Below are 23,417 nucleotides of genomic sequence, written 5' to 3'. Positions count from 1 at the left end.
GCATGAAGCTTTCACTGATTTTGAAGAACATGTGAGTAGTAAGAGGATCTGACCTTCTTTTCATGAGTCTCTGGCCATCCTGTGCAGAAAATGTCACATAATGTGATCACCATTGCTATATGTCAACAAACAGGAAACAACATGATCCAGTGCTCATTTTTAGGGAATTGTTCCATGTTGAATGAATGAAATCCACCTGAGAAGTGTGTCTGCTCACAGAGGAACCTAATGGTCAGGCTTGACATTTTAACAGACTGCTTACCAATACAGCCACCATCCACAATCCATCTTTAAGGATTTCCCATACCGATGTCAACCTCTGCTCTTCAGCTTCTTGGTCTTTCTGCTGTAGAACCAGAGGAGCTCCAGAATTCCTGTCAGATACTTCCGAGTCTCTTTGAGGAGGTTGTGATTGCCTAAGCAGAGTGTGAGTGCTTGTATAGATCTTTCCAGCAGTAGAAATTCTTTGAATAGAATTTCATATGGAATTTGAAAAAGCCTGATCAGCAAAGGTGCATCTAGCAACTAAATTTCAGTAGCAAATGAAGCATTTCATCATCCTGTTCTAATACACTGGAGCAGAAATTTTGAGTGATATATTCAGTTTTCTCCTCATCAAAACTTAATTTTGTTCTTAAATGTTTGATGAGCCATGCCAGTGAGTCATCTGTTCATTTTCCTCATCCACTGAAGATACCCTTTCTGGTGGAAGTTGCCTCAATTGTGTCCAAATCAGGAGCTTACTCTTTTTGCTTTTCTTTTAAAGCTGGGTACTTCCACTATTGAAACCTGCCCAAGCAAGTGTGGGCCTGCCATCTCTTGTGTCACCCAGCCCTTCAGAAAGACCTTATTCTCTGTTTGTGGTAACAAAGGGAGCTGCCAAGGGCTGGAGGGTTTGGCAGAGCCATTCCATACAGAACTGGATAAATGGGCCCAGTTCCAGTTTCACCCAAGGAGCATCTTGTGCTGTGCATGGAAGAGGGTCCATCTCTGAGATGCTGGAGCATCCTTCCCACATCACTCATAGGCAAAGGCCTGTTAGGCTGCTGCTGCCTTGAGAAGCATAGTTGTGCAACCTGTATTTTGCCATTTTTTTCATTTTTCCAGGTAAAGAGGCATGTAGTTTGAAATAAAAGTAGTGAAATGCCAGCAGTCTTTCTTTGTGAACTAGTGTGTATGATTTCTATTTCATTAAATATTAGTGTTCATAATATGCAAGAGAGGCTGAAATCGAGTTGTGATTAATATATTTAACAATGAGATACCTCGTGGTTTCCCCACAGTTAATCAACATAAATGTTATATTCTCTCTTTTTATTATTTTGTAAATTAAACTAACAATCAAAAGAAGAAAATATGCAGACACAAGTAGCAAATTTATGTGAGAGAGAACTTTTGCTTTTTTGCTTTTAATGAGAAGTATTTCTCAGTGTTTTCTGTATCTGTTGTAGATTGATGGTACATTTAAGATCAATATTCCTCCAGTCCTCCTTGGTTACAGCAAAGAAAAGAGCGTGGGCATGGATAGAGGTTATGATTCCGTGAGAAATCTGAGTGAGGGCTCATATATAACACTGTTCATTACCATTGAACCACAGCTCATCCCTGGAGAGTCTGTCAGAGAGAAGGTAACTAATCACTAATTCATCATACTCTTGCTCTTTGTTTCCAGTGGTGCAGTTCTTCAGATGCATATTAATAGCTCTCCTTAGTGTACCAAAGGACATGAATGCAAGTACAGAAGGACATTCATACAAATTTGGGGTAGTTTATTTTAAATTTTTTATCTCAGTTCAGTTTAATTAGATGCACCATTAAGTGAGATGTGCACTTAATGCAGGAGAAATAACTTTGCCCAGGTATCTAATTTTAGTCCTACGAGAAAGCAAATTGGCATTCCTCTCTGTGAGCATGTAGTTTTTCCATGTATTTGTGTAAACAATAAAGCATTTGTGTGAGTATTTGTGAACAGTGGATGAAAAGGAGGTGGCAGGTGCAAAGAGTATTTTCTTGCTTCTGTGTTTATACTGTTCAAATGAGCATTTATTATTTATAGCTTCATGCATGCCTCGAGATCTTGAAGATAATAATTCCTAAACAGCAGCTGCTATTTTTTTCAGTTTCATTAGTAAACCAGAAGTGCCTTAGACTAACAACAATAGTCATTACAATTCTTGCTGCAACTCTCCAGCTGCAACACATACACCTATTATAGAAAGAGTTTGGCATATTATGAAAAAAAACAACCTAAATAATTTGCCATACTTTCTTCCTATTCCTGACCTGCACCTAATTTGAAATGCTTGTGTAGTGCTTTAGGATGCTAAGCATAATTTTAGTTTAATTTTATGAAACCTTTTTTGTTTCTGTACTTATTTTTTCTCTCTTTCCTGCTGTCCTTCCTGAACCTCTATTAGATGAATGAAATGCTTAAGAAGGTACAACATTAATAAATCAGTTGAGATACTCCTGTTGTTCCCAGTTTAAGATTTAGCTTGGGTTTTTGCCATTCAGCAGCCTTTTTGCAGATTGTGTTACTTGACTGTGACATAGTAATTGTTTATTTGCCAGAAATATTTGCAGTAAATTGCTACATTTAAGTTTACAACATGCCAGAGGCTCTACTTTCTGCTCTTAATTGTGGTGGAGAAGAATCACCACTGTGTGCCTTCTAACTTGGAGGTCTAGCTGCAGGGCAGTGCCCAGCTGTTCCACCTCAGGTTAGTTTAAGAGTAACAAATTACAAAAGTGGCTTATTTTAAATGAAAATATTAAAAAGGATGAACTTTAATTCTCAGCACCACTAGAAGTATACAAGGAATTCTAAATAGATAATTTTGACCAATCTTAATACCTTTTAAAAATGACATCTTAGGTATCATCATGAAATAATTGTCATTGTTATATAATTAATATGTGCTTTTAAGTCCTACATTTGCTTCTGAAAAATCCCATTTAACCATGTGGAAATTTTAGACACCTCTGAATTATAAGGATTCGTCTAAAATTCACTTGAACCTTCTCTGCAAATATTTTGGCATTGAGCAGTGTTGTTGCAGTATTATTTATATAAAAATCATTGAGATTTTATGCATAGTGTCAATTGTGGTTTTAATAGAGTGCTGTGGGAATAGCACATAGGATTAGTACCTAACCATAATTGTTTACTTTTGAATTAATATGTGGTGTTACATCCTCATGAACCCTAGTGTTACTTGGCCATAATTTTCACTACATTTTTCAGTGCTTTAATAAAGCCAGCTTATCTGTATAGATCCTTATGGGCATTTATATTAAGTGCAAATTACCTGATTTTCCATTGCCTTGACCTTCCTTTTATGTCTGTAAGCAAAACTTTATGCTACAAGGCAAGTTCAAAGTGCTGTTAGAAAAGAATTTAACAATCATTTTATTGTCCTCTAAATGATGAAATATAGCCAAATATGGTAAAGACTTAAGTCCAAACTATAAATAAAACTGGTTGTGTATAAATTCTACTGTCTTTTGAAGTTTGATACCCAAGAAGATGAGAAACTGCTCCAGGCAGCAGAAAAATATGAAGCTGAATGTACATCAAAGTTTCCAAGCCGCCAGTGCCTAACTACTGTAATTGACCTTGATGGAAAAACAGTTTTTATTACCAGATATATCAAACCTCTGAATCCGCCACAGGAGCTTCTTGATGCTGTCACAGATAGATCTCAAACAGCAGCAGTAAGTACTTAGAAAATATAGTGAAGTCTCTGGGATACAGATTTTAAGATGTTTGTTTGCCTTGGCTCATGCACATAAGCTTTTGTGTCTCTGCTGTACAGCTACACCATTTGCAAAGGAAAAACTACAGATACAAAATAAAAGTAGTAATGACTATGAATGACTGTGTAATACACAGTAAGTCCAACTGTAATGAGACTGTAAAATAGTACTTGTTTTCTCTGGGGAAAAAATAAGTGTATTAATGAGTATTGTCCTTTAAAAGACAAAGAATTATGGCAAATCTTAATGGCAGTAGATCATATCAGTCTTCTATACAAATTCTAAAATGAGCTAGCTGCTACTGTACTGAGGTTTCTCAGTGTTTTGTCATTGAGTAGAAACAGCAATATTCTTCACATCTGGTATAATAACACTAGAGCATTTTGAATTAAAAGGGGTGACCTGCTCTGTTTTGTTTTCTTGCAGGAACTGGTGGCTCGATATGTTGCTTTGATTCCTTTTTTGCCAGATAGTGTTTCATTTGCTGGAATTTGTGATTTATGGAGCACATCAGATGTAAGCAATGTATTAAGAAGAAGTTCTTTATCCTCTTGAATGTGATGGAACATCCTAGTGGACATGTTTTTGGAGGGAGGTTGTACTAGATTAGGTCTTGAAGTTCCTTCAGACCTAAATTATTCTGTGATTCTGTTATTGTGAGAAATATTTTTGAGACATTTATTTGAAAGAATAAGGACCCAAGCTTGAAAGAAGTTGCTTATTCTGATCTGAGACAAAATTTTATCCTTGGTAGGTTGCAATAATACATTAGGGCTTCAAACCATCTCCCTTTCTTTCTCAGTTATAAACCAGTCCATGTCATAGACATGCACAAGAGAAGGGATGCTGACTGATGGAGACTTTACATCTAGACTTAAAATGGGTCATTGTCATTCCAAGGAACTACAGAAAAGACATTACATTTAGTGTAAGCAGTAATGGGATATTTAGTATTCTGTCACACAAATGCTGTAATTTAGAGAATAACAGCAGACATTGTTTATCATAGATGAAGTTTTTATCATCTCAGAACTTTTCTGAAAAATGGTCTTTCTAAAAAAGACAAAGACCCTGGTTCTTGTGATATCAGATCTCATGTATTCTCACACTCTTCGTCCTGTGTGTTGAAGCAGTGACCAATAAACAGTAAAGACCAATTGCAAAGATCTGAGAGGACTCCTTGCTTCAGATGTGTTAAGAAACATTATAAAATATTCTAAGTTGATAACTGCCTAGAAAACCTTTTTTTTTTTTTAATACCTCAATTAGCAATTTCTTTATCTTCTGGCGGGAGATGAGGAAGAACACGCCGTGCTCTTGTGTAATTATTTTCTTGGTATGGGGAAAAAAGCCTGGCTTATCATTGGAAATGCCATTCCTGAGGTAAGAGGATTCTTTCATTTGGCCTAAGTATTAACTTTTATTTTGTGAAGTCTTTGGCCCCCAACAATGGATAATTGTTTCTTGCTGGGATGTTTTATCTAAAGATTGGTGCTGGGCACTGATTCTTTTCAGAGAAGTAAATAAAAAATTGAAAGTACATCTTAGTGTATGTCTGGGTTTTTTTCCTGGACCTCATGCTTAAACTGGTAGTAGTTGTCATCATAATACAGGACCAAGCGTCTGTAACCCTTCATTTGACTTTAGCTTGTATAAATGGTGTATCCAGAACCAATTGATGGAGACAGGCCCTTCACAGCATCTCAGTCATGGATACACGGGGTCTGACTGAGTTTGTGTGGGATTTGGTACAGGTTCAGAGGTGATAGGAGAGGCCTAGGGGCATGCCAGGGGTTCTTACTGGTCACACACATCTGCTGATTCTCTGGCTGATGGCAGAGCTGCAGCAATAGTAAAGATAGATTGGTTCAGGCTGGACGAGGGCCTCTCCCCCTGCCCACTGTAATGCAGGCAGGTGAGGTGTCTGCTCTGCCTTGGGCTGCTGGGAGCCACTGTGGCAGCAGCTGGGCTCAGACTGGCCCAGAACTGAAACACTGAGCTTGTTTTGCTGCTTGGGAGGTGCCTTTGTTCTCAGGGAAGCACTCAGATTTCCAACTAACCAATACTGCTCTTTTCAAAAAGGTGGTAACTGTTTATAATGCATATAATGCATATGAAAGGCTTTTTTGGTAAAAATTTCTGTCAAAGCTACTTTCTTAATCACATTCTGAGATACTGCAGTGACAGGAACAAGTACTCAGATATATTCCTTCCCCTCAAAATCTGATTGAGATGCTAGTCATTAATAAAATGTTTGTAAGGAGGGAATTTACTCCAGGTATTTCAAGATACCTGGAAAATATAAGGGATGACAAGAACACAGGAGAGCAGTTTAGGAATTCCTGATTGAGAATATAAAGAGAAATTCCTTACATGCCAGGGAGGGAGGCTGATGGCTGAGACACAGAGTGTGCTGCCTGGATGGGAATCCTTCAGCTCTGAGGTTGCCCCTGGATGAGAGCTGTGGCAGTAGCCAAGCAGGATGTGTTGAAACTGAAGTGGCATCTGGTAAACATCCCTGTATGTGGAATTTCACATCTGTTTGTAGTGAGACAAGACCTTTCAGACTCGATATGTTAAGAATGGCTCGGAGCTCTGCATGTCTGACATTTCTCTGCCACATTATTATATAAGTCTTGAACTGTAATGAACCTGTAAATTCTTCCAAACAGTTTGCCCTAAAAAGCACTATCAACCTCAACAGTAAAAATTTAGTATTGCAAAGAATACCAAGCATACTGTCCTTGTAGCCAGTTTTCAAACATCTTTCTCATACTTTTTTTTTTTCCTTCCTAGGGACCAACTGCATATGTATTGACTTTGGAACAAAGTCAGTATGTAATTTGGAATCCCAGTACTGGATGTTTTTATGGGCAGTATGATACTTTCTGCCCCTTACAAAATGTGTACTGTCTGATCAGTTGTGATAATGTAAGTGTGCCCAGTCTTGTCATATTTCTATACACTTGATTTTCTTTGTTGGCATCATTTGTTTTTATTGTAAACATGTTTAGGATATAATTTATTATAAATATAATCAAATTTTAAGTAGGTTTTTCACCTACTTTAAGTAAGAAAGATTTTTTTAATCAGCATTTAAGTGGATCAAGAGATTTGTTAATGTAATTTTCATTACTGAGTTTTACTTACATGTTTCTCAGAGTGGATGGGCTAAGATTACAACTGCTTAGGTTAGGAGTAGTCATTCCTCAAAGATAATAGTTTGCAGGTGAAACATGACTGAAAAATGAGAAAAAAAGTGTAAAGAGTCACTTGAGTTGCCCATGTGACATTATGCACAGCCTGAATGGTTCAATGTGCACAACACAGGGCACAAAAACAATACTGATTTTCTCTTGGCATCAAGTCCTCCCATTTATTTGAAAAGAGGCAAGTAATACTGGTGCATGTTCATAATGTATTATTCATTGTGTGGCTGCAAAATCTCTGAGGTGGGGTGAGAGAGGAGAGACTGTAGAGCTGTGCAGCTCTGGGCAGGTGAAGGAGCAGCCACAAGCTGGGGGCTGAGTCTGGGCTGGGAGGATCAGAAACCCTGGGAAGTGTCCTGCCAGCAGCATTCCCTGACTTGGTTGGAAGCCAGACCTCCCACGTTCTGGGGACACAAACAAGGAAATGATAACAGGGTAGAAAGATGTGTGAAAGTCTGAAAATGAGAAAATAGAAGGCAAACTTAAAAGAAGAACCCTAGGGCTTATTTGAATGGAAACTGGAAGTTGACTTTAAAAGTTTGCTCCTCAGTTTTTTGGAATGCCACGCATTATGAGTTTTGTTTTGTTATTTAATCTCCTATGTTCTATTTTAAACACAGATCCTAACTTTAGATGAAAATTTGATATTCTAAAGTACATTTATTTTAAAAGTGTCACTTCTTTCTCTGAAAGCATTTTGGGGAGTGGTAGAGTTGTTTGGTTTGGTGTTTTTGTAAGCAGTACTAGACCTACAGTTAAGAAAAATGAAACTTAGTTGTTAATTGCTGGCAGAAGCAAGGAAGGACTTGAGCACTGACTTGAACTTCAGAACACAACAACAGCTTCCAAGGCACCTAATTCTTGTCTCAGTGAGACTGAGCAGTCCCAGCCAGGAGAGCCACACCACCTCACACCCAGCTGGGGCAGAACCAGCTGTCCTAGAAGGCTCTACAGAGCCTCAGTTACAAAGGGTCACACACATTACTTAGTAAGTTGTGGTACATTTTGCAGCCTTAGAAATAGTTATTTAAAGGTTGCTAGAACAAGAATCCTACAGTGCCTGCATACTCCAGGCTAGGCACAGAAGCCAAAATGAATGTCTGTAAAGAAGGGGAGTGCAAGATACGGGTTCCACTTGCTGACCAAATGTGCACAGAAGCTGTGACTCGTGTCTGCAGTCTCTGCTTGTCTTCTGCAAGGTACACTTAGAAGAGCAGTAGTGTTGGGGTGCAGCAGCTACCAGGCATCACAGCCACAGCAGCACTGGGGTGGGCTCTTGGAGGAATTTAATCAGAATTCAGAAGGAATTGTGCAGCAGGCTACAGGAGGCTAACATTGTATAGTATTTTATTGCTGTGTAAGTGGAATGTGTTCCATAGGTGTTGATTATATGCTGAAAGCTAAACCAAATTTGCTTTCCTGTAGATTTGGTTTAATATGCAAGAATATGATTCCCCAGGAAGGATATATTTTGATATCAGCAAACCAAAACTTTGGAAGCCTTTCTTTTCAAGAAGTTTGCCATTCCCTGGTCTCCGCAGCATTCAGGTATTGATGGATCTATTGCCAACTCCAAAAGAGGGATTAGGACATCACAGACTTGGTATAAAGAAACAGATATTAAGTTATTTGGAATTCTTTGGTTAAGTATATTTATGTAATAGCATTGGTTTTTAAAAATATTTATTGGTTACTCCCTTAAAAAAATGAAAGCAGGAATACTGAAAAAAGTTGATTTTATAGAGAATTAATGTTTTTGCACTCTATCTAAGATCTCAGGGCAACAGTGAAGTAAATTGAATAAATCTTTAACACAAACATATCTAAAGTAGTAACTCAGTATTATAAAGAAAAAGTCAACTTTTGTCTCATTGCTAAAAGGCATTTTTTTCAAGCTGTATGAACATCACTAGTAAAAAGCCAGAAATTTCTGTACAGTGATGAAAGGTGTAAACAGTTCAAATTTACTGGGGGGGAGGAAACCCCAGAATTACACACAAATATCTAGTTAAATTTTAGATTCTTTTTGCATAAATGCAAACTTCTGTGAGCATCATCAAGGCAGAAAGTCCTGAAGTTACATTGTTATATGTTTAGAAGAGATTGCATGTTTTAATATTTATTTCTTTATTGCTAGCCTGAAGAACTAACTTATGAGCATTCAGATAAGGCTGCTGCACTGGAACTGCAGAGCAGGTAATGCTACCTCCAGAACAAGTGCCATCAGTGCTAATACCAGAGCATTCCCAGGTATTCATTCCTAGCTCCTAAAAATCTGATTTCAATGCCATGAGAATGGACTAAAAAATCAGAAGCTATTTTTTCAGGGCTTTTTAAAATTCTCTTTCTTCAATAGAGATTGCGAGGTAAAAAGAACTAATCAGTCATTGCTCCGCCATTTCACAAAGAACAAAATGCTGTGGGGGGATGAGAGGAGAGGGTGTAAATTAAAAGGGGTTGTAATTCCATGGCTTTCCATGCAGACATTGACAATGCAGACATTACTACACAGCTCTGTTGGCTTTTCTGCACTTCTAGTGAGCAGTAAGTTTAACTGAGGTCATTGTGGTTCTCAGAATCTGTACTGTCTGCCAAGGGAGATCAGTTCAGATGTCCAATACTAGAATTGTAATAATCAGTCTATCTTACTGCAGGATTGAAAAAATATTAAAGGATAAGATTATGGAATGGAGACCAACGCGCCCAACACGTTGGAACAGATACTGCACCTCCACCCTCCGAAACTTTTTGCCGCTGCTGGAACAAAATCAAGGCAAAGATGTAGAAGATGACCATCAGGCAGAGCTGCAAAAACAGCTGGGAGATTACAGGGTACACTTGTGAACATTAATGGCTTGTGCATAGAAGCAGGAAGTTAAATCCCTAGGTTTTAGAATCACCACTCTGTGGTGTAGAAGAGTGTCCATGGCTAGTTCTGTCTTCTACTACCAAAATTCACAAGAGATTTTATACAAAGAGAAACCATTATAATATTAATAGAGTGAAGGAGTGATGATCTGGTTTATTTCATTTGTATGTTGAAGATAAAACAACAATGCACCGAATTAACTTTATATTGTTATGTTCAGCAGAAACATGTATTGCTGCACAACAGCCACTCCTGCAGTACATCAGCACCAGTGCAGTCTCCCAGCAGCAGCTGCTAGGGGCTGATTGCTGCAGCAGCTCTCAGGGTCAGTAGGAATCAGCTGCTGGTGCTGAGTAGTGCTACACACAGTCTGCTTACAGGCACAGGAGCCCACACAACAAGCTTTTCTTCAGGTTTCTAGCCTTTGCTTCACTCTCTAAAATTGACTGATGTGTTCATGTGCAGCCACTGGTGTGCCTGTGCATTATTCCTCCAGGCTGGTTGGAAGGGCCTTTTGCTGTCCACATGGAACACCTGTGACAGTACTGGCAGCTCTGGCCAGCTCCAAAATGAGTTGAGGTTTTGCTTCCCGTTGAGCAGGAGACATTTGCTCAAATCCCAAGCCAGAAGAAGAGAGTGATTTAAAACCAGCTGCAAGGCAAAAAAGCAATGAAGCTCTACTATATGTGTTCATTAATGTAACTGTATTCTAGTGGATTCTAAAGAACTTCACTTTGAACTTAACCCAAATTAAAGAGGAAAAATGGCATAAGCTTGCCTGGAGTATGTGAAAAAGGGAGGTGTTATCAAAATACAAACATAGGTTCTTCTATTGCATCACCTCAGGCTGGCAATAGAGAAGATAATTTGTTTTACTCAGCATGTAAATTTTTTTAACTATGTATTTATTCAGGTGCCTCCATCTTTTCTTCTTACATGTTTTCTTTCTTTTCCCAGGTCTCTGGATTTCCTATTCATATGCCCTATTCTGAAGTGAGACCTTTAATAGAAGCTGTACACAGCACAAGAGTTCACACCATTGATGTTTCCAATGTTGAATTTGCTCTGGCTGTGTATGTTCATGCTTATCCCCAAAATGTTCTCTCTGTATGGATTTATGTTGCTTCACTTGTGCGAAATAGGTAGTACAGACCAGTCTGACTACTGCAGGAAATTTGCTTATATAGGTGTAAATATATGATTTCTTTCACTGCTGAACTATTCCAAGTATTTTAAAAATGAAATGACAACATGATTTTTAGTAGTTATTTGCCCTAAAACCACTAATTACTAAGGAAGAGACTGACAGCATAAATTTCCAGTACTAATAGGTGATTTTTATGTAGTGTTTTGTAGCTCCCTGTGGGACCTCACACTCTTAAAGCATTACACGTTCACATATAAGTGACAGTGCAGAGTAAAATGTTTCCTTGGTATCCCTGTAGTGAGGCAGTTCATCTACAGATGATCTTCCTCTTCAAAAGACACTTGTAAATAAAAAAAATTCCTGTATCTCAGTTTCTGAATTTTTAGCTATGAATAAATTTCATATACCTAAGAGCCATCAATGAAGAGACCATACCTCAGTTTTTGAGAGGCTGCTTCATATCCTGCTCTGTATTTTATGTCTGTATCATGTCAGCATCATTTAAAGGTGGAAGACATTTTCTTAAGAAGTTAAAGATGAAGGATTTAATAAATATTTTTATTAAACCTTAAGAAGCTCATTCCTTTTATACATGAATTACTTAGGAGTATGAAATCCTTGTCTGCAAGTTAGCAAACTTGTGAGTAGAGGATTATCAAAAGAATAGTTAACTAAAAATCAAATTCACTTACTAGTATGCAAGTAGTTGTGCTGTTAATACGGATATCCATATCCTTTTCCTGCTGTTATCTTGCTAATCAAACTCTTCAAGTAAAAATGACAGTGGGCTGAGTTTAGGAAGTGTTCAGCAGGACCTTGAACTTGCCTTTGTTGATTTCCAGATGGTTCCTTTCTGCCCATCTCTCCAACCTGCCCAGGGCCTTCTGAAGGGCTGCACAGCACTCAGGGGGACCAGCCCAAAGCTCCTCACAGCCTTGTGCTGTTAGTGAACCTGCTGAGGACGTGTCTGGACCTTCAGCCCAGTCTGGATTTATTCATGGATAAGTCTGAACTTATCCATGAATAAGTTAGCCCAGACTTGGACCTTGGGGGACACCACCACTGGCCTCCAACCAGACCTTGTGCCCCTAACTACAAACCTCTGGGATCTGTGTTCAGCACTTCACTGTCCACTCATCCAGACCACAATTCCTGACCCTGTGAGGAGGTTTGGGAGACAGTGTTGAAAGCCTTGCTGAAGTCAGGGTTGACAATGCCCACTGCTCTCCCCTCATCTGGCCAGGAACTTGTTCCATCATAGAGAAAGTGGGTTGGTTAAACAGTGAATCCATGCTGACTATTGCTGATCACCTTTGTCATCCATGCAAGAGATGCCTCCAGAGTGAGACACTCCATTGCCTTTCCAGGCATAGAGGTCATGCTGACTGGACAGTAGTTCCTTGGATCCTTCTTGTCCTTTTTGAAGACCAAGGTGACACTTGCTTTCCTGCAGTCCTCAGCCACCTCTCCTGATCTCCATGACCTTTCAAAGATGAGTGGCCTCACTATAGTGTCTGCCAGCTCTCTCAGCACTCATGGACTTGCTTAGAGTCAGGGGTTGTTGCCACCCTTCTACAGGCCCCACTAGAAAGTACATTGTCATCACATGATGCTGTGCTGAACACTGATGGCATCTCCCAAGCTTATTCCATGGTGTACCTGCAGCTCATTCCATCCTCAGCTGTGTCTACACTCACTAGTGTTTTTCTTACCTTACTCTTCAGTTTAGTATAACCAAGATGGTGGCAAAACTTGCCGTTTCCTCCAGCTCTGCCTGCACACTGACTTCCCAGACACCTTTCCCTAGAATCTTGAAAGCTACCAGGTCACCATGACTAGTGTTCTAAATAAATACTACTCAAAAGAATTTATCCAATTAGGAAAACAGGTAAAAATTACTAACTTTGTATTGTCAGTCCTAAAAATTAGGCACAATAGGAAAAAGAAAACAACCTGTTTGCCTTCTGCAAAAGCAGACACCTGCCCCTCCTCTGCTGCAGAAAAAAAACAGCCTGCAATTGTGCCAACCACAAGCAGGTGGCCACTGAAGTTTACAACTTGCCATGGGCTACAGTACTCATCCCTCACACAGTGTGCTCTCCTCATACCACCACACACACACACCACTCATCTCTCTTCCTAGCACATTTCACTAATCACAACAGAATTTCTGCTCCCTGCCAGTCTCTACTGTTCAGAGAGGAATCTTTTCAACTATGAAAGCAAGGGGGAAAATGTATTGCTGTCCTTCACACAGTTCAGATTAATGAAAAATTACTTCCCTGGAAGCTGTTTCAAAAATGCAACTTAGCAGAGTCATAGGAACCATAAAACCAAACCAAAACCCCCATACATACTGTACAGCTAACAGCTCTGCAACCATGACAACACCCTCCCACCTGCCCAACCTCTGCAGCTTCTGGCATGGCACTCTCAAAGCACAGATATTCAACCACTGCACATATTTTTTAATTGGTGGGAATGTTTTATTTATGTCTTTCAAGCCCAAATACAAAACCAAATGCAAAAGGAAGTTGGCAATTTCCCTAATTTTGCAATATAAAGAACAACTTCAGGATGAGAGGAAAGGGGAAGAAACCAGGCTCCTAAAGATGTATAATTGTTACCCAAATGCAAACAGTAAAATTCAAGTTCTCTGCGGAGGTTTATATTGTACTTGCGGATTCAAAATTAAAAAAAGAAAGTCACCTAACACAAAATAATTCAGTAAAGTACAGTTAAGTGCCAAAATTGGAATAAAGTGGCATTAAAAAAAAAACTGAAGATTTTCCCATCTTCCCCAAATTATGTAAAATAAAACCCAACACCCTTCAAGCCAAATGAGGTTGTGAGATTGTTACAACACTGTACAGTACACTCATAATTAAGATTCTGAAGTTGTGGGCAGGGTCAGGCTAGTATAACAAGTCTCACTCCAAGGATTGTTAACACAAGATGCGAGCTGTAAGTAAAGTGCATGAGAGGAAGCCTGCTCAGCTAAATGAAGTAGACCGAAAGATGAGACGTCAGCGGTCATTCGCCAGAGCGGCAGCAGGCCCGAAAACCACACTGCAAATTCTGGCATCCACTGGCGGTTTCAGCATGAGGACCTGCACAAAAACAACAGCAACGTGAAAAGAAGGAAGGGCCACTCATTTAGATTCATAACTGTCAATCTGGTAATTCAGAAAACATCTCATTTTTTACAATGCACTACACTTCATTCAGTACCGTGAAGTCCGAAACACTGCCGGTACTATCACAGTGTAAAAAACCTCACCTGGAACAGGTATTTTTCAAGAATTTTTGCTCCATAGCTTAGTCCCATGAAGATAACACATCCCAGATTACACAGAAGTACCATAAGCAACACTAAATGAGCAACTTACACAAGCTGCCACAGCTTCAGAACTGAGTGGTTTTGACAATGTATTTTTTAATTCCCATTTTTCAAATTCAGATGATCATTACCAAAGAAACCATAACCTCCAAAACTATGTCTGTGGTAATGGAAACAGCTTTTTAGCCAGGAAGTTGGGTTTTTTTTCCTCCATGAACTCTTCATGGTTGGCCAGTCTCTCACATACTCTTGACTGGAAATTCAAAAGCTAAAGACAATCACCTTAGCACCGCTGCAGTCATCAGAAGTCATAAGGCTAAATATGAGCCATTCAGAAAAAAGAATGAGTTGCAAGCACAGAAAACACAAACCAACATTGTAACTCTACCCACCTCCACTTACCTTCACTTACTCCTTTCATGTAAAATGTTAAAGTGACCATGAGATAAGAAATTACTGTATTTATTCAAATGGGGTTTTATTTCCTGCAGCCATAAGCCTGCTTTGAGACCCATTTACACTCAGGCTGGCTGAACTCTGGCACCCAACAAACACTGGAAGTGGATTGCTGAGCCAACTCAAACAAGCTGGTAACCAGGACAACACAAATTTTCCCCATTTGTATGAGAAACAAATCAACAAATATTTCAGGTGTTTTTAATGTATATAGAAATTCTAACAGCACCTTTAAATGAACTAGGGCACCATGCCATATCTGGCTTTTTTTACCTCCTTGAACAGTAAAGCCATAATTAAATTAAATTTCCAAGAATCTGGGGCCTTGAAAACAGCTTCCTACTTCATGTCGCAGACCAATAAGCAATACTTAAGATACATGAGACTGAAAAAAACTTGAAACTGTAAGGAAAGATTAGTTAAGTGAACTTTTCATTGGTCAATAATCTCATTTTCCTTTTCAAATCTTTTTATTCACCTGAACTAAATTTTGATCCTCCACGTCACTTACGAGCTAGTTTGAAAGCTTCTTCATAAATCCTTTAGAAAGGAGACTCAGTGCTTCTGAACAGCTGGTTCAGCAGAGCATGTTCTGTGCAGCAGCATTTTCCAAGTCGTAGCTGACCTTCCCCAGCACTGCCACAACTACACAGCACAGCAGTGATGCCGAAGCAACTGTCACATTTCCAGCAAAATGCTTGTTGACAAACCATAAAAGCCCAAGGAAAGGAATTCTCAGTATTATTCAATATTGTTTTCCATCCTTTTCTTGCTCATTTTGTGTTCCTCATGCTCCTAGCTGGAACATACCAATTTCAAGGTCTGACCAATGCTCCATCTAACACTAACTTCAGCACTGGTGACAGCAAGTGGTGTCTAGGGACATGATATAAAAGCCTATCATGCACACCTTTGGTGTTTTTCCAGCAACTCTAACTGTTGCATCAGGGACACTGAAGTCCATTTCCTTCAGTACTTGTTTATGGCTCAGTTGTGCATGCAGGTTTTTAACCTCTTTTTGAACCTCCTTTCACAATTCTCCACAGGACCAAGTTCCAAAAGTTCACTACACAGTGCATCTGTGTAAAATTCACCCAGTGCCCCTGAGCTCTAACACTGCAAAATCTGGAGAATTACCACTGCACATTGACCTCATCTACTGCTTTCCATTTCTGTAACAGTCATGCCCCCTTTTCAGCCATCTCATTCCCAGATTGAACATCCAGCCTTTTGCGTGTTCAGTTCCCTAACTTTTTGGAAGGCCTCTTCTGTATCTTCTGTAACTCCAGTGTATACTCCCCTCAGGATGGGGAGACCAAACCCATCATGCAGTGCTCCACATGTGAGTGCCCCAAGGCTTCCAGGACCATGCACAGCACCCTCTATCTTGCTGTCACCACCCTGACGATGGTAACATTGGTGGCTTTTTTGGCTGCTGCTGCAAATAGGAAAGATCTCAGAATTAGCACCAACAGCTCTCTGAAATCATTATCTCCACACTGCACCTGCCAGCTCTGAATTCTGTTTCATGCAATCACAGTTTGATTATTCCCAGCCACCCAGACCTTTAACCACACATACAGCTAACAGTGACACTTCTGGAAATCATCATCAGTATTATCATTACTTGAAGACCGCACAGCACCACTCAAAAACATGGAAATTACTGTGTGCATTTCTCACACCACAACACAAGGCAAATGCTGAGTAAGACTGATCTCAGCACAGAACTCCTGGGAGGGGAACAGGGAGAAAGCTGTCACGTCCCAGGTTCCCCTCCTGAACAATGACCATTAAGCCCTTCCTTCCTATCCTTTAGTTAGCTTCCAGTTTTTAAATTTAAACCACTCTAACAGCAACTTAAGATCTGAAAAACTTGGATACTTCTAAGTAAATTGGACCATCTGAAAAGCTTTTATATTTGTTTCCCAATTTATCAGGCACTGACTTACAAATTACATTAAGCATATCACATTGAAATTTCACCCTTCTTCCCACACTGCATTTCTTGTCCCATGTCTAATCCTCATACCACCACTAACTTTCCTTTATAGCCTGTAATAAAGAATTCTGATAAAATGAAACATTCAGGGTTCAACCACATCTGAAATCTGCCCTCCCAGTACTCTTTCTTAGCATATATGGGCAATTCCCATCATTTGGAGGGTATTTTATGCTCTTATTATAACAAGGTAGTATCATTGATGGTTGTCTTAACAGTAAGGCCATCTGGGTTTGTTATTTAAGGTTTGACATGTCAGTTGATCTCCTCCACCACAAGTCATTTACCTCCTCTATAAAATCCCTAGTGCTTCGCTTGTTCTTTTTTACATTTGGCACAGACAGCAAAATTCAAATACCTTTACTTTTGATAGCCACGGACACTGGGTTTGTTTCCCTGGCTTTATTTATGACCACTGACCTTTGGCTACATCACTTTGGCTTCATAACCTCTGACTTCCCCAGTTTTTGCTACCGACCTCATTCAGATTAGACTCTGCTTTAGAATTCTGTTTAAATTCAAATGGCCTCTCTAATCTTGCCAAAAGAATACTGTCTTCTGTTTCCTCTGTATATGAGGTGTCCAACTCCTCTCACCTCACTGATGTATTAGGTTAAGTAATATGGTAACTGCATATATTCCTCTCAGATTGTCCAGTGTGATGGTCATTTCAACCTAACAGTGGAGATGAATCCCTTCCATAGAATCACAGAATAGTTTGGGTTGAAGGGACTTTTAAAAGTCATCTAGTTCCAACCACCTTGAAATAATCTGGCACATCTTCAACTAGATAAAGTTGCTCACACACCCCTTTCAGCCTAACCCCAAATGTGCCCAGAGATAAGTCTAGCACCACCTTTCCAGGCAACCTGTTCCACCATCTCCCATCTTCATTTGCCCATTATTGCTTTCAGCACAGCCCAGTTAGCAATGCACTGTGTATCTAGGAGGACACTGCTCCATACAGCAATTTCACACACTGCATGCACACTTTGAGGACTGGCTGATGATTTGAATGAACTTTGACAGTTTTGATGGCCAGGTATAGCAAGCAACCACGGGGTGTTTGCAGTGTCAGGTTCTGGCTTATGTAATAAAACATCCTGACAGTGATGAACCAGATACCATCACTGCTGGACTTAATAAGGAGCCCAAAATGTAGTCTTTTAAAACAACATGTGATGGAAGTGTGGGGAAGGAACAGTACATGCAGTGGATCATAAGGAGAAGTGTACTTCCCTCTGTGAACACTTAGTAAGTGCTAGCAGTGAAGTGCTAAATTAAATGTGTTTTGGGTTCACCTGGGAAAGCAAAGTTAATCATCTAACCTGCCACAGTCTACTTTACTGGTTTAGTTGCTTCTAAACTGGATTACTGTAATGCTCTTTACATGCACATCTGATTACTCAGATGCTTAGGGGACAGAGTAGAGGTGAGGTCTGTTTACTTGTGGTGAACATACAAACACATTTGGTAATGTAGGAGAGGAGCAGAGCTATTTGATTACTCCATTTTGTTACATGTACTAGTAGAACAAAAATTAGAATTCCATAGAGTGAAGTTTGGCATTCCACCAAGAATCCATGATGACATGGACCAAGACCACAGTAAAAGAACCACTCCTGCCAAGGCAACTGGCTGCCACAACCATATAACACCCTTTCAGATATTTGTGAGTACACTGGTAATCTGTAGAATTTAGACTGAGACCTACACTTGGAACACTGTGCTCCCACGTAAGTCTGCACACAGTGGTCCGTACACCTTAAAAGAACTGGCAAAGTCTTGGCTTGACTACTGAAAGACAGAGCAATTGTGACCAGTGACTTTTAAATGCCAGAAGAGTGAATAATTAGAATCAAGCTTTATTTCATTAATGTCCTATTTCTTTAATTACAGAAACTGAGGATTACATAATTAAAAAAACTCTAGAAACTAAATCATACTTAAATGCTGAAAAGATCTACTGCTGCAGAAATTAAGGAGCCCCTTCTTTCTAATGCCAAAGCTGAAAGTACTCCAGGCTTTGAAATGGAGAAATTAGTCAGAAGAATGGACACATCTGGACAAAACAGCCTTAGGACAATAAGAACTCAGTGGCAAGATGTAACTCAAACATTAAACTCTTCTTGCTCAGTTTAGTGTGATCCACAACCAAATTTGTTTTAGACAAATGAAATCAGCCATTAAAAGCAATGTACATTGACAGATTTGTTTTCAGCTGCAGCTGAGGGTTATCTAACTCCAAGACTCCAGTACTGTGAAAAACATAAGAAATCCTAAACATTAGTATGCAAACCAAAAACTCAAGTGAAGATAACAATAAACAAAAAAAATAGATCTGGAAATATATGCAAATTCATGGTTTCTGGTCATAAAAACTGTACCATGTTACTGGTGTGCAACAGCAGTCAGATTTAAACCCAACTACTTCACCACAGCTGCTCTACTTTTCTAATCTTGCTCTACTAAAACGGTAGAACAGCACCTGCTGAAAATACAAAAATTGCAACCAAAGTGCCTACCAAACATGTGCAACAAGCCCTCCACAAAGAAATTCCAATGAAGCTGGGTTGTATCTAAGGGGTCCCATTAGGCTTAATGTTTGTAGGAAAAAAAAAAATCTGAAAATAAGCTGCAGGTAAAAGTAAAGCCCTTATTCATCAGCACATGACAAAGCTGTATCCTTATTATTCATAGATGGCTAAATTCCATGCTGTTGGCTCCATTTTTTTTTCTGCAAGACTGACAGGTTTTCCAATCTATGATCCCAGAGTACAACTCCTTCCCCGAAAACAACCACTGATAAGCTGGTGAGCAAAGAAAATTATGAAATTATTCTGTACATGCTTACAGATCAGTAAACTTTGTGCAGCAGTTAGTAATACAATCTGTAAATGTGCAAATAAACAGCTTCAGATATGGACTGATTTACATGAAACAGCTACTGCTTTCCCTAGTTACTTTAGAAACGCCAAATGATACAGAAAGAGCTGCTGTAGAAATCCTGCTGCCCACAGAATGGAATAAGGCATCAGTTTCACACTGAACAGCCTATCACAATCAAATTTGATTGAAAATACAAGGAACAAAACCCAGACAAAACTGCAGGGAATTCATTTATAAAGGCTACTTTCCATAAAGCCATAAACTTCTGAGATGACATTATTTCTCAAGAGATGTAAGAAGTCAGACCATTACAGGCTCACTGTCCTGTGCACTTCTTTCTACAGGAATAACTGCTGATCCAAAGGCATGCATGATGCTTTAGAGAACTAAGCAGAGCTTATAGGCTCACAGATTCCAGCAGGCAGTAAAAGGAAGGAAATAAACAGGAAGAGGATCAGACAACTTTACAGAATAATTAAAAAATATTCTGTTTAAATTTAAATAATTTCTTGAGGATACTATGAAACAGCCAAGGTTTAAAGTGGTGGGCTCAAACACAGATTTGGGCATTGTAAACTAATACAAAGACGTTATGGTGTATTTTATAGGGACAAAATGAAAACCAGAAATGTCTGAGGACAAATGAAGTCTGGTCTTACTGACAGAAGTATAAACAGAGGAAAAGTAGCAAGCAATCAGACGTAAAAGGAACAGGATTCTAACTGGTCTTTGAAGACATCTTTAAGCTTAACATAATGCAGGAAACAGAGTCAGTGAAGGATTAAAAAAAAAAAAAAAAGAACCGTAAAATTTCCAGGTGGAAATGAAAGACAACAGAAAATAGATTTTTAAATGCTGTAGTATAGACATAGAATGCAAGGAAGGAACAAAAAGTAAGTGACTCAAAAAGCAGTGTCAAAAAAGTGCATAAAGTGCAAAAATTATGGAAACAAGATAAGATTTAATACTTTCACTTCTAGTATTACAACCCAATCCAAGTGCATCATATTGTATAGATTTCAATGGATTGAATAACCAAATAGCAGTACAGATTTACTTGCAATACTAAAGCTCTGGCATCTGATACCCAGGCTGGGGTTGCATCTCAATACAGATGCAAATTATTGAGCTGGACACTGTGAACTACCAGGTAATAAAATTTTGGTTTTTACACAAAATTAGATGTATAGGCCTGTTAACTTGGTTATAATCGTCTTTTTCCCTTGCCTTCTGTTGCACTTACCTGTTTTAAATTCACATATGGAATACCAGTCACACTATGGCTCCCATCTCTAATGCTAGGAATACTTACTGGACTTAATAGACTGAGTTCCAGTTTGGTAAACACTAAAAAGACTAGCACCATGAACAGATGATGCATTTATATAGAGATCCTTCTCCAGCTTAGATCTAGCCTTAAGTTACTGACTCAAGCAAAACCAGAAAGAAAACCTGAATTACACTTTGCGTAAGGACATGTGATGATAGAATAAAAAATATCCTGTACCAGAACTAGTGCAATATGGGAAGTTTGCATGGCAAAACACACATCACTGGTTTCCTAAAAATCCCTGCTTTGGTACCAACCTAATGAAGCCTCTGTCTGAGGTTATGACCATACAGAAAACATACAACTGCATGATTTACAGTGGAAATATGGACAGGGCAAGAGCGTAATAGCAGCTATGGAGACTTACTTTCTACCCCTATTAATTATGCTAAACTAAATTAAGAGATACAGGCACTAAGAATGCTTTCCTACGTAATACAGAACTGTACTAGTGTTACAACAAAACAAAAAAAGGCAAAACCAATTTAACAGTGATAATTTTGTAATTAATCCATGAAACCCAGTGCTACACAGACATTTTAAAAAAGTGAGGTTTTGGTTGTTCTTTTAGTTTTAAAAAGTTTTCACACTGAGCATCACATCTCCCTAGAAAACATTACCGTTAATGTTGTCACAGTAGTAAAAGTGTTCATCTTTTAGAGAGGGGCATGCAGAAACTAACTCCTGCAGGCCTGCTCCAGTTACAGTGAGACAGCCCGAGAGGTTCAGGTGCTCCAAATGCGGCAGTCCTCCTCCCAGAGTCAGAGCCCTGTGGACACAGAAGAGACGCGTTAAGAGCGCGCACGGCAAGCACTGACAAGCCCCCACTGCACCACCCCATCACAGACCTGCTGCACCTCCTGCAGCACACACACCTCCAAGGAACCACCCAGGTTTAAACCTGCCACTTCTGTACTCTCTTTTAAAGGAGGATCACCCCTGAGCCACACAACAGGCCTGAACAGATTTCTACAGAAGGTAACAATTCCACAGACAGACTTTAGTGGGAAACCACTTTTTTTATGGATGACACCAGAGATAACTGACTATTTCAAAGAACTACAAAGCCATTCTTCTTCAAAATACCAATTATTTTGTCAGCTCTTCCAAGGTGATGTATACTCCTCATCTCACACTAAAACATGACACTCCCAAGCTTGGTGCATTATGCTTCCAAAGTTTGACCCTTTTTCTTGTTAAACTTATTTTGTAATTCAAATTTTTGTTTTTCTAGGACTGACAGCAGAGCTTCTCACTGCCAACACACCATCTAATTGTTCAAATGTAATTCTCTAGCTTTCTCTGAGTGCAAGAGAATTTGGCTGCTGATTCAACAGGCACATAGATGTACCACACCTGAGCAATTACTGCCTCTCAACCTGCTCTCTTCCCTGCCAGCCCACAGAGCAGCCACCCAAGTTCAAGAAGAAACAAGCTCACTCACCTGAAAAAAAAAAAAACCACCAGGCTTGAATCACCAAACTGCAGATTCAAGCCAGGATTTAAAACTGAAGATGCCTTCAGAGCATCACTGTACAAGCTTCTCCTGTCAGCAGGGAGAAGCAGGACTGCAGGCCACAAAACCAGCTATGAGGTAACAACTTACACAAAGCAAATGGACTGGCATGTGTTTGAATTAGGGGGTTTCACTCTTTCCCCAGGGACTCAAAGTATTCTTGTGACTACAAGAAGCACTTGTTGCAACACACTCTCAGCTCCTAAATACTTTAACCCAAAAAGCACCAATGGGAAACCAGCAATGCAATTAAACCCTTGCCGTGACTCAGTGACCAAATCTCCCTTTGCTCCCACACTAAGTAGTCATGAAAAACCAGACCAGTAACGTGTCAAATACACACAGCACAACCTAATCAGCACCTAACAAAATTTGTCAGGACAAGTCCACTGCAACACTTGAAGAGAAACAAGCTCCAACACAAAGCCCAGATATCTGAAGCATGCCCTGAGGAAGGGTAACACTGGTGAGTGAGTGTCAGAAGAATCACAGGAGACATCTGAGCAGCTGGTAGTTGTGATCATCAAATGGGAACAAAATCCTAGGAGAAACAAATTGACGCCAGCAACACCTCACACTATCCTCAGTTTACTACAGCAAACAGCACAGAAATGCATGAAATCTTCCCACTCCAAGAAGCTTTAATTAGCCCTAAGTGCTGCAGCACACCTGAGCAGGAGGCTGCAAATACCCCAGCCTCATCCCATTTTCAGTATGAAGCAGTAACTACATATTTCTGACAGTACAAAGTATCAGTAGCAAATAGCAAACAGAAAATTCTGTAACCCATTAAGCCATCTCAATGTTCAAGTCAAACATCTTTTCTCCTACTTCAACTGTTACATGAGGCTGTATTGAACATGTTGTTCTGCACATACAGAATCATCATAGAATCATCTGGGT

The 23,417-nt window shown here is 39.5% G+C and overlaps 2 protein-coding genes across 5 annotated transcripts in view; one reads left to right on the top strand and one right to left on the bottom strand.

The window, feature by feature from the left end:
• CC2D2A (coiled-coil and C2 domain containing 2A) overlaps positions 1–11,379 on the top strand; it is a 52,611-nt gene extending 41,232 nt beyond the window's left edge. For 3 of the 4 annotated variants that reach the window (XM_064418614.1, XM_064418617.1, XM_064418616.1), the window contains exons 26-35: positions 1,452–1,628; positions 2,418–2,438; positions 3,511–3,714; positions 4,183–4,272; positions 5,026–5,139; positions 6,553–6,687; positions 8,391–8,513; positions 9,103–9,161; positions 9,620–9,797; positions 10,792–11,379. In XM_064418614.1, the coding sequence (XP_064274684.1) occupies positions 1,452–1,628; positions 2,418–2,438; positions 3,511–3,714; positions 4,183–4,272; positions 5,026–5,139; positions 6,553–6,687; positions 8,391–8,513; positions 9,103–9,161; positions 9,620–9,797; positions 10,792–10,980 (1,290 nt within the window). In that variant the 3' untranslated portion in view covers positions 10,981–11,379. The remainder of the gene's footprint in view (positions 1–1,451; positions 1,629–2,417; positions 2,439–3,510; positions 3,715–4,182; positions 4,273–5,025; positions 5,140–6,552; positions 6,688–8,390; positions 8,514–9,102; positions 9,162–9,619; positions 9,798–10,791) is intronic. The other variant, XM_064418615.1, reaches the window with a different exon arrangement.
• A 2,064-nt stretch (positions 11,380–13,443) lies between these two features.
• The window catches only part of FBXL5 (F-box and leucine rich repeat protein 5), a 34,133-nt gene continuing 24,159 nt past the window's right edge, over positions 13,444–23,417 (bottom strand). The window contains exons 10-11 of the mRNA XM_064418619.1: positions 21,619–21,767; positions 13,444–14,091 (exon numbers count right to left, since the gene is read on the bottom strand). Coding sequence (XP_064274689.1) covers positions 14,015–14,091; positions 21,619–21,767 — 226 coding nt within the window. The 3' untranslated portion in view covers positions 13,444–14,014. The remainder of the gene's footprint in view (positions 14,092–21,618; positions 21,768–23,417) is intronic.

Source organism: Passer domesticus, chromosome 4 (genome assembly GCF_036417665.1).
Source record: "Passer domesticus isolate bPasDom1 chromosome 4, bPasDom1.hap1, whole genome shotgun sequence".
NCBI lineage: Eukaryota > Metazoa > Chordata > Aves > Passeriformes > Passeridae > Passer > Passer domesticus.
This window is presented reverse-complemented; position numbering and strand designations above follow the sequence as displayed.